Below are 11,937 nucleotides of genomic sequence, written 5' to 3' on the forward strand. Positions count from 1 at the left end.
TGCACAACCTCTGAAAGGAGTGTTCAAGGCGGTCAGCCAAGACCTACCAGTACAAAGCCATCTGGTTATGTTTAGTCGAAACATACCAAGTAGATCTTACTCAATTGATCCCACCAACACCAATTGGAAACACCCAACCTGGTTTCAGGTGCGCGACTGCTTACAATAACCTCTAGGGAGCGGGACAATAAGGATAGTCACACGGTCAGGGGGGCACCAGCTAGGGATCAGGAGGATGGTCACTGATTGAGGAGAAAGGGACCTGGACCAAGGAGACCGGCATAGGAACCATAAGAAGGAAGGGCAGTGTCGAGAAGATCAACTCACAGCTCAAGGAAAAGAGGAGTCAAGAGGATGAGGAGGACAGGGCACTCCTCAAGAGGTGCAGGAGCGGTGTCGCCAGCGACCCTCTTCAAAGCACATAAATACTACTACTTCACCATAGCATACGAGTGGATCCTCATCCACTCTACTTTACATCTACTTACTCTTAGTTACAATTAGCTTCATTGCAATAGCAGGGCTTTGCAATGACCTCTTGATTGTGTGTGTTGTATCACCATTGGAAGTCCATCACTGTAGGCAGTGTTGCTCAACATTTGCAGTCCAGTCAGTTACTGTAGGCAGTGTCTAAACACCTGCAGTCTAGTACCTCTTGTCATCTGTAGGCAATAATCTTATTGTGGTCCAGACAATGACAAGAGCATCAAGCAGCAGCACCACAAACACTTGTGCTGTATTAGGAGAGTGGTATCTTATACCATTCTCCAACCAATGTGTTACAGATGTGCCACATAGCCTCTGAAGGGAGTGTTTAAGTTGGTCAGCCAAAACCTACCAGAACTCAACCATCTGGTTACTTTCAACCAAAAAATACCAAATAGATCTTACCCAGTTGATCTCACCAAAATCAACTGGAAGCACCCAATCTGGTTTCAGGCACACAACCACTTACATTAGAGTGGATTGTTCAAGCTGTGCCCCACAACACTATGATGGAGCCCAACACAAAGGATAGGCTTGAAGAATTGCAGAGGATGATGGAAAGGGCAAAGGAAAGAGAGGCTTCAAACATTGAATTGGGCAGCCACCAATTGCTATCTACAGAGACTGGAATTGTTGGAAACCCTACTAGGGAACAACAGCCAGACTGAAGAATCTATGGCCAAGGAGCCATGCACACTCAGCCCAGCACCAAGACTACAAAGGACTGTGTCCTTCCTAGACCAGGATGAGCAACCTTACTCTAACCATGAGAAGTATGCATCCCCTACTGGGCCCAGGTATAACCCACCCTATGAAGGATTACCCAGGGATACAGAGTATGATGCCAAGGCCACAGGGGAGGTTCCTACTAATTAACCTAAGCCACTTGCCACTTGTCAGGGGTCTCGCGCCTGAAACCCAGGTTGGTCTGTCGAGATACTTGGTGGCTATCAAACTGTGCAACAGCTATTGTCTCAGTATCGGTCTCGACGAGCTAGTTGTTTGGTGACTATCAAGTTGCACAATGACAGCAGGTGGCATTCATTGTATATACTATCGTAGGTTTTGGCTGACCTCTGTGGACACTCTGTTCAGGGGTAGCTTGGCATGATCAATATCAATATGTAGGTTATGATGACACCAAGGTCTGGTGTGAGTGTTGATGATGATGAGGTTGATGGTGTCAGTGATAAGGTTGGTGAGTGATGGTAATGAGGTTGATGGTGTTGGTGATAAGGTTGGTGGTGTCAACACAAGTGTCCAGTGTGTTGACTTGATGCTTGAAGTGATCCCTGGACCGCAGTGGACTACTGCCTTCGGTTCTATCTATATCCGGACTGCTGGTTTGCTATGAACTGCCTTCAGATGTCAGGTAGTGGTGATACAACACACACACTATGATGAGGAGCAACCTTGATAGATTGCTGCTATGCTGACTGCAACTAATATATACTTATGCTGAAGTGATAACTAGTTATGATGGTTGTGTAGAGTGGATGAGGATCCACTCGACCTTTGATGATGAGAAAGCATGGTTATATACCTCTTCATGGCATCGCCAGCGATGCTGCTCCTGCTCTCTCTCCAGAGAGTACCTTCTTCATCGAGTACTGTTCAGGGGCCTCTCCTGCTTGGCACTCCTGTGCCTCTTGAGCTGTGTCGACTCCTTTGACACTGCTCCTCCTCCTTGCTATCCTGCTTGCTTGGCACCCTTGTGCCTCCTGAGTGGTGTCGACTCCTTCAACACTGCTCCTCCTCCTCAGGACCTGCTTGCTGGTTCCCTATACACTGCTCCTTCTCCTCAGGACCTGCTTGCCAGTGTCCTATACACTGCTCCTTGTCCTTTGACTGGTGACAGTTCCTTTGACTCTTGTCTCTCGAGCCCCTGAGTGGTAACCATCTGCATGCTCCTTGAACTTGGTCCTCTTCGTGGCTGTGCCTGCTCCTTCAGCTTGGTCCTCCTTGTGGCTGTGCCTGGCCCTCCTCGCATATGGCTTGGTCCTCCTTTGCATGTGAGTCTGTAGGAGTCCATGGTCTCCATGGAGACTGCACTATGACCATGCTCTCTAATGGTATCGACTAGATCTTCAATACTTGTGCTCCTTCCATATGAACCAGTGACCCTCCTGCTTCTTGAGCATTCAGGCCCATGACATGGGGTTACTCTTGATTGCCAACTGCTGAGTGGTCAAGGCAGTAGCAAGGGTGCTGAAGGTGAGCTGGCTAATGGTGGCAATGGTCTCTTTGTACATCTGGTGGCAAATAGTGCACTTCTGTAAGTTAGAGAACAGGGTGTCATTGGCAAATGGTTTTCCCAGCAGGCTGCTCTCTGTCTGGATGGGCCTGATTTCCTGGATGAGCTTTCAGGCATCAGAGTTGAACATCCTAAGCTCACCTAAATGAGCGATGAGTGCATTTTGGTGAGAGGTGGTGGTGGCTTTGTTGGTGAGTCCATTCTCAATCTTCTTCCAGACCTGATGGAATGTATGGTGCTCCCTGATGATGTCAAGGATCAAGTAATTGACATTGTATTCCCCAGTAGTGTCAATGGTGCTGCACAATGCATTCATCAAGGTGTCATCAAATGTGTGGTTCCACTTGGGGTGCTTCTTGTCATACACTCCCTTGAGGTGTTTCATAGCATGAGGGACACATTGGAGGAAAGACTTGATATGGGCATTCCAACTGTAGTATTTGTGTGATGTAAGTTTGGGCACTGGCTCATGTAGTTTTGCCAAGGTGCAGAAGTTGTATTGCTTGCCACCACTGTTGAGGTTGGAGTCAGAATTGGTTTCTTCATTGGCATCATCATCAATCACCTCAGTCTCTGTCTTGTTGGTGGCCTCATTATTGACAACTCATGGTTGTATGGCCTTACCCTTTCCACCTCCTTTGGCCCTGCTTGCAACAGCTTGAGTTTCAGTTTCTTCTACCATAGTTGTTGATGGGTTCCTTGGCTTGGTTGATAGAGCTTCAGACTCTTAATCAATTGAAGATCACAAAGTCCAGTATGCTGTCTTGAGCTACTAACAAGCTCTTGATCACAGGCATATGACTTCTTGAATGCTTATCATTTCTATCAATGGATGTTATGTATGTGAGCATATATATACTTGATCATTGCCTCCAATACATGCTGGACTGTGATGAGCCACTCCTCATATCACCCCTGAGTTGTCACCTCCTGTACTACTCCTGAGTGTTGCTATGGTAATGCTTATACATCCCACATGCATGCTGTCTATATGCAGCTCTGCTTTATCGATGTCTCGCTTGTGCTCCGCAGACCCCGTGAATCCCGTTGGAATGCCAACGCATCTTCAACTGCTTCGGAACTCGGAACTCGGACTTTGTCGACCTGGTGCTCACGTTTTTCGCTCACAGACCAACTGTCATCTTTCGCATTCACCTACTCACATCATCTCCATTTGTGGCTGCAGCGAAGCGAGGACAGAGCTGCGTATCACACTGATCGCACATACTCTCGCGACAAGGCGATGACGACTGTCCCACGCTGAGCACGAAGCTCGGAGCTCATCTTCGCCTTCCGCTCACGAATTACCGCCAATTGTCGAGAAAATGGTAACAACCCGCAAGCGGCCATACTCTGGCGATGCCCAAGCATCAGCTGCACAGAGTGGCAGCATCAAGTCTTCTCGAGCCAAGAGCACGACCGCTGAGAACGCTGCAGCAAGTATCTCAGATAACAAGAGAGAAGATATCGTCCAGGTCTGGCGACATGGCGTTGCAGTCGCCGACCTCTACGGCGATACAATAGATCCCGACAATGTATCCGATAACGCACACTCGCATGTCGTACCACATCTCGACGCTCCTTTCTTCATCCGTTCAGGTCTTCCCTGCGAAGCTATCTCTGCACCTCGTTTGCCCTTTTACGGCAATACTCATACTCTAGCACAGGCTCTCGGCAATCGACATTCCGCCCTCCAATTCCACATCAACAAGTCGCAATTTCTATCCCGCAACTCCTTCGATGGCCACCTCTCCTGTGTCAATGCGCTTGCCTTCTCTCGCGACCAAGGCAGATACCTCGCCAGTGGAGGTGATGACTGCCAGATTCACATTCGAGACATGTTTGTCGATCTCTCCGACGAGCAGGAGCAAGTGCCCCTCGTTATCCTTCATGGCCACCAGTCCAACATCTTTTCGCTATCATGGGCTGCACAGAACAAGTATCTCTTCTCCACAGGCAACGACAGTCAGATTCTCTACTACGATGTCGAGCATTCCAGCCTTTCCATTCGTGGCACCGTCCCGATGAAACCTGAGCCAAGGTCGCCCCTCAATCCCAGTTCCATAGGTGGACACGACGATTCGGTTCCCGAGATCTCAGCTCATCCTACCAATCCCAACCTGTTGCTCAGCTGCGACGATAGTGGCAACTTGAAGTTGATCGACATTCGTATTTCCCACGAGGCCGTTGCTGCAGCACGCTCCGATGCCGTTGCTGGCTTTTCCTCTGTCCAGTGGAATCCCAACACCTCTGATGGCAACACTTTTGCAGCAGCCACTTGCGGCCGCATCACTGGCAGTACTCGCCTCTACGACGTTCGTCAGTGCTTCGGCTCAGACGAGCAACGACCTCTTACGAACAAAGATGCCGTCGTCAGGTATCACACTGCTTTGATGCAGAACTCTTCTACTCGAGGTCTCATCGCTGCTGCTGCAGAGACCAACAGTGTTTGTTTCGACCCACAGGGTCGCTTCCTGGCTTCGAGCATTTCGCGCTACCATCCTACCATCTATGCCGTCAACGACCCTGACCCACTCGCCACACTCGAGTCTACTGTCGTACCTGATCCTATCGATGACGGCTACTGCGAGTGGCTTGGCATTCCCGAAGATACCCCCTCGGCACCAAAGAAGCTATCGTCTTGCTGCACTATCAAGCATGGCTCTTTTGGGCTTGAAAACCAAACAGGGAAGCTGCACTATGCGATCGGTAGCGATGACTTCCGTGCTTATGTTTTCGCTATCCCTTCCAGAGATGAGCTTGTGCTTCAACGCGAGTACGTCAACCGGGAGAAGTGGCTTCATGATACAGCGCAATTGCATCCACAGGCGCAAGACAAGACACCCAAGTTGGCTGCATCCGAGGCTTCGGGGCCGACCCAGAACGCAGAGCTTCGTGGCAACGGCGGCGACAATAATGACGACGATGGCGACAGCGATCTGGATTTGGTACCAGAGGAGCTGGTGGATCACGACTCTGAAGTGGCCTACTGTGCCGGCTCCATTTTGCGTGCTCCAAGCATCGTACGCCCAGCCAGACTCAAACAGTTCGCCCACGTGCTTTGCGGCGGTCGAAGCATTATCAACACAGCGCTCATCCACCCTACTTTGCCGCTGATCCTGACTGCTGGCATTACCTCCGATATAGGTATCCATTCGGCTTCCTTGCTCAGTGCGGTCGAGCTGCGTCCTCCGAGATGGGATCGGAATGAGCGCGAAAAGGGTGGGACTCGACCACGCATGCTTTTGCCTCCTACTAATGCCGCTCTCATTGACGAGGATTCCGAGGAGGACTATGATGAAGATGAAGATGATGATGCATTCGGGGTCGCTGGTGGTATGGATCGTATTCCTTTGGTAATTGGCTTTGGTGCGAGGGCTCGTGCTCGTTCGTATGCTCGTCAACTGGCTGGTAGTGATGATGACTCCGACGCTGATGATGATGGAAGCACTGAGGAGGATGAAGACGATGACAGCGACTCTGATGATGCAGATTCCGATGATTCGCAAAGTGAATCTGACGGCTCGATGCAGGATGATGCAACACCCCAGCTCCAAGGCGAAGCAGCAGAACAAGCCGCCGAAGGTCAACTCGACGCTATCATGGAGTCTGCTGCCAAGAATCAGCTCGCCGCAATCGCAGTCGTTGCCGCAGCCGATTTCGACTCCGATGACGACACCCCCTTTGTTGATCTCGGGCATGCTACGGATAGCTCAGATGAACGCGACTCGGTCAACACCAATGACATCTCCGATTCCGAAATGCGAGATGAAGAACTTGGACTGTTCCAGGAGGCTTTGACCGCACGCCTCCCCGTGGGTACTCAACAGCCAGTTCAGACCTCGGATACTGACGCCGCGCCCGAAACCGACCAGGACGACGCTGTAGATGCTGCAGAGAACGAGATCCAGACGACAGCAGAGAACGACAATGCCACGCAACAAAATGTCTCGATCGAAGGCAACAATCGAACAATGGAAGCTGCACAGCCCGACATTCAGGCTTCAACACAGAATGACGCTGCCGGAGGTGCAGTCAGCTTGAGTAGCAGCGAAGCAAGCTCGTCCGGATCCAAATACCTATATCGCCGTACAAGCTCGAACGAAGAAGCCCTCTATGGTCCTTCTGCGCCAAGCCGATCTCGGGAGAGTGAAGAGCGCGAGATGAACCAGATGCGCGAAACGATTCAAAGAATGCGAGCAGAAGATGTGGCGACAAGAGAAAAACAGCGTCAACGTCATCGTCATCGTCGTCGTGGCGAGCTTGTGTCTCATGATGAAGACCATGTCTCTGGGGACGAAGCCGTTGCCTCAACGAGTAATGCTCCTCAGCAATCGCATCCACAACCGCAATCGCAGTCAGCAGGGGAAGGAGATGGGGGCGAAGATGAAACGGTGGATAACTTCCTCACAGCAATGCGAAACGATCCTCTCTACACATCCTCCTCCGACCGGCTCGACTTCCAACAAGACCGACACATTGACGTATACTCTCTCTCGCATCTTCGCCCCCACCTTGTCCCCTCTGGCATATCCTCCGCATCCACCCCCTCCACCACTCCCTCAGACATCAGCTCGAACTCCAGCGACAGTTACAAATACGCAGACGAACACCCCAACTACGATTCATTCGAAGACTACGATCCATACGAAGATGACGGATACCACTCCACCTTTGCCGATACCGAATCTCTCATCAACCGAGTATATGATGATATAGAACGTAATTCAGACAATCCTTTCGAGTACTCCGAAAATGGTAAAATGTGGGCTATGCATAGAAGTATGGTCATTTTGGGCAAAGAGCACAAACGGATGAGGATATTTGATGATTTGCTTAGGAGAGATGAAATGAAGAGTTTGACTGCCGGGTTTAGGAGGGTTCCGAAAGGCAACGGTGGGGATGGAAGGAACGGGTTTACTTGTGGTAGTTGTAGGGGGAGAATCGATAGCGATCCGTAAACATTCAGCATAGCACCAGCACAACAGAGCGTAGAATTGCAAATCGAAGTGTAACCGTTGACAACACCATGTCTGTGTGAACTGAGAAGAATTGGGTGCCGGAAAAAAAGCGCCCTTGAAAATAACGATAAAAAAGGAGGTCACAAAATTCGCCCCTGCCCACATTCACGCTCTTAACGATCCTCTGCCATGAAACCGCACCGCATCACTTCGTCTTCACTACACACAAGCTCTGATCACTCTCAACAGCACCTAACTTAGAGCTAGTATCATTAAAAAAGGTATCATTTCAGAAAGAAACGTCGTATGAAATCATAAAAAAAAAAATAAGAAAAACAAAAACAAAACAAAACAAAAGACATCACAAATTGACGTGCAGGAGAGGTTTCAGTCTCGATAATACTCATACTGAAACTGGCTCCTTCCTTGCCCCTGCCCTTGTCCTCGATGGGATTGGCGTGGTGAGGAATCATGTCCATCATAATCCCTCTGTTGTTGAGGCTGTTGTGGATGAGGGTGGGAGTATCGAAGTTGCTGTTGCGAGGGGTAAGGCTGTGGTTGAGGGTGAGGTTGGAACCGAGAACCGTTGACTGATGGTGGTCCGTACTGCTGCTGTTGCTGAGGCTGACGTAAATGCGGAGGCAAGTATTCATTCCCTTGACCCCGCTGTTGCGGCCCAGGTGCATATGGATACTGCTGTTGTGGTTGATGAGCTGGATGAGGAGGCAACATCGCAGGTCGTACCCCACTCAAACTTGGCACATAACAATGCCTCTCCGATGCTTGAATAAAACTTGCTCGTCCACCAGCCGCTCCACTTATCCCCCTCTGCCCATGTTGGGATCGAATCGAATCATAGTAGCCGCCCAACCCACCGCCCGACGCACTACCTAGCGCAACAAACGGCACGACTGATGTGGGGACTATACTCCCAACTTGGAAAGCCGTCGTCATTGAAGTCTTGGTCTCGGCTGAAGTTGTTACGCTTCCCCCCTCTCTCACCCTTTCTGGTGCTCTGGGTTTGGGATTGGTTCTGGGACGGATGTGGGTTGAGGTAGCACGATAGGGATCTTCGGCTTCGGTGGTGGCAAGTTTCGATGGAGCCGGCAGCAACAATTTCCCTTCACCCACTGGTTTAGAGGTGAGGATCGATTTGGGTGGGGTTGAAGCATTTGGTGTAGTAGAAGTAGGGTTGGCGGAGGAGGAGGATGAGCGTTGATGAGCTTCCATCTGAGCCTGCGCTTTATGCTGGGCCAATGACATTCCTCCGACCGTGATCAAACCTTTTCCTTCGGGCAACTTTGCTTTCACATCGGGGAGGGAAAGAGGCTCTTCTTTGGGTTTTAGTGGTCTCGGTTGCTGGTTGGCCCATTTCAGCGTACCTCCACCATTGCTTGGCTCTCTCCTGCTCACAGGAGCGGCAACTTCCTTTTCTGGGGCAGAATTAGAAGGAGGAGCAGGCCCTTCCTGACCATAAGGAAACCTAGCAGGCGATAACGGATTCGGCAATACCAAGTTCACCAACTTCCCCTTCGGACCTACAGCAGGGGCGAGCTTTTTCCATCCCACCTTCCCTTCCTCCAACAGTTCCTCCTCGAGAGCCTCATGCGGTGGTAAGAGGGCATCAGCGTACTTAATTGGATGCTTTTTCCCACTTTCGTTATCCACCGAACTAAGTATTTCGTTTGCCATCTGTCTAGCGGCGGAATCGTTGTTCGATGCGGTAGCGGGAACGGACCTACGAGCGGTGTTGGTATTGGTGGTGGTGGAGGCGACACGACTGAGGCTAGCTTGGTTCGATGAAGGAGCGATGGATGCGTTCCTCGCTGCCAGCATCGGTCTTGTTGCGATAGGTGCGACAATCACTTTCGGCGATCTTGGTTTGGAAACTGGAACAGCAGGTTTTGCAGGGGAATTTGCCGCAAGCGACTGCTCCCTGATCTCATCCCGGTTCGGCGAACTGAACGAGTGTCGAGAAGTCTGGATCAGTCTCGAGAGCGGAGAATTGACATGCGGACTAATGAGGGAGGAGGAGGAGGATGGGGAAGTGGTGCTATCGACACTTGCTTCGCCGCCTTTTCGCTCAGCAGAGTGGGTGTTGATCTTGAGTGCTGGTGGTTGTGGAAGCGGAAGCGGTCGTTGTTGGTGGTGGTGGTGGTTGTGGGGTTGGTGTTCGATACTCCAAGATGCGGCAGTGACTTGACGCATGACTGCTGGACGCTCGGTAGTGAGAGGTTGCTTTTCGTCCTCTTCGATTCCGACGATGGATGGTTCGCGACTGCCAGGGTTGGAGACTCGGTCCCAGTAGTTTCGCCACCAGCCTGTGCCCTCAGCGTCAGGGGTATGTGCTGCAACTCTGGCGCCGTAGGAGCCGCCGGGGTGGAGGAAATATTCTCTTTCCGCTGCCGCATGAGTAGGTTGTTGCTGAGGTTGACTATTCCATCCAAGCCAAGCAGCAATACCAAACGCACCCACACCAGGAGCTACACGACCCTGCCCCGCCGCCGCTGCTTCATCCTCCTCCTCGGCTACCGCACTGAGATCCTTGCCCCTCCTCTTGCCTCCTCCCAAGCCTGAACTCGAAGCTAAATCGTGGTCGTAACTGAGCGAAGGAACATTAGCAAGCTGGACCGTCGGTGTGTGGTACTGCGTCAGTTCCGGATGCAGCTCCTCTTCTGTCGTCTCGACCTCCTTCTTTCCGTTGAATCTACTCGAACTTGGTTCACTGGGCATCAAGCCTGCTCGCTCGTACTTTTCATCCTGGTATCCATAGTCGTGGTCTTGAGCACCAACGATAGACTGATCGACATGCTGTAGGTCGAGTTCAGCAACGAGACTTTGCAGCTCTGCTGCTCGTGCAGCGTGCGAGTCGCGTGAAGCTGTTGTTCCTGATTTGTCGGCGTACGTCTTGCTTGCTTGTCTCGCAGATCTACCGCGGCCTAGTGGGTTGGGAAGAGAGGTATAAGCATCGTTCCTCGTGTTGCTCGGGCGTGAGGAAGACTTTGCATCCTGGCTACTCGCGTATGGGGAATCAGACTGGTCAGCTGGCGTCCAGAACTGCGCATCTTCGGGATTCTTCCAAAAGGTAGGCATGTTGGCTTTCTCCATATCCACTTGGGCATCCAGATTTGCGCTTCTCTCCTTGCCCAGGGCGTTGAGTAGATGTTGGTGACGCTTAGCACGTAGGTCTTCGGCAAGAGTGTAATTCCGACCTTTGCTACGAGCAGCCATGTATCGCGTGCTTTCTTTCATCTCAAAGAACCAATCTCTGAAATCTAGCGAGTCGAGCATTGCTTTACCACGCAAGGTCGTTCGTGAGCGATCCTCGGGTCGGTATGGAAGATAGCTAAATGCCTTGATGTGGATAAAGCCGAAAAGCATCATCCAAAAGCATTGCAAGAGAGCGTTGATTCCAGCTTGAATCTGTTCGCCGGTGAAGTACTCGGTTTGTTTGATGACGTTGAAGCTGACAAGGAAGGAGAGGAGAGTGTCTTGCCAGAAGGTGAGAAAGACGATTGTCTTGATGGCGATGAACTTGAGGATGGGTTTGTAAGGATCAACGAGCTTGCGAACGGGGATGTACAACTGAATGAGACAGTACACAGCCACAGTGACGGAGATGCTGATGATGAGCGCACACCAGACGTGTGTAAACCAGGGCATCCAGCTATGCAAACAGTAATATCCAAAATACTCTGTGCCGACAGCAAGAAAAGTGCAGAGCGGTCGGAAGATGGCGTACTGCAAAACGCAGATCTTCATGAGCCACAAAAAGTGTAGCCCTTCCGGCTTGTACTTCCACGAAGCCAGCGGCCAGACCCAGAAGCGATCCTTGATTTCGACGTTGCGGAACACTGCATGCTGTTCGGCAGGCGTGTCACCAGTGTAGGCGAGGATGAGGTAGAAGAATGAAGTGACGAGGACGGCTTCGTAGCAGTCGCGAATGGTTTGGTAGTAGAGCGCTTCATGGTAGAAGAGGTAGGACATGAACGAGATGATGGCGTAGATGGGAACCATGATGAGTAGGCGGACGATATGACGCTGTTGTTGAGGACAGGTGTAGTAGGTGAGATGCTTCCATATGAGCCACATAGAGGATATGGTGGCGATAAGAGTCATGATACCGCAGATGAGCCAGCCGACGTCGTGAGCTTTGAAATCGATATTGCCGTTTTCGAAGAAGGGTTTCGGATCGGAGGGCTTGTCTGGGATGAGGGGGCATGTGAAGTTGACCAT

The 11,937-nt window shown here is 51.0% G+C and overlaps 2 protein-coding genes across 2 annotated transcripts; one reads left to right on the forward strand and one right to left on the reverse strand.

Moving 5' to 3' along the window:
* Nucleotides 1–4,065: 4,065 nt before the first annotated feature.
* Nucleotides 4,066–7,701, forward strand: UHO2_04648 (uncharacterized protein; the record flags this gene model as incomplete). Its single annotated transcript, XM_041554464.1, has 1 exon — nt 4,066–7,701. One exon carries the CDS (start codon nt 4,066–4,068, stop codon nt 7,699–7,701), a length of 3,636 nt encoding a protein of 1,211 aa, XP_041410398.1.
* Nucleotides 7,702–8,088: 387 nt separating this feature from the next.
* UHO2_04649 (uncharacterized protein) lies at nt 8,089–11,937 on the reverse strand (the record flags this gene model as incomplete). The annotated part of the gene is made up of 1 exon (XM_041554465.1): nt 8,089–11,937. The coding sequence occupies one exon, from the start codon at nt 11,935–11,937 to the stop codon at nt 8,089–8,091; it is 3,849 nt and encodes a 1,282-aa protein (XP_041410399.1).

Source organism: Ustilago hordei (assembly GCF_900519145.1).
Source record: "Ustilago hordei strain Uho2 genome assembly, contig: UHO2_contig_10, whole genome shotgun sequence".
Taxonomy (NCBI): domain Eukaryota; kingdom Fungi; phylum Basidiomycota; class Ustilaginomycetes; order Ustilaginales; family Ustilaginaceae; genus Ustilago; species Ustilago hordei.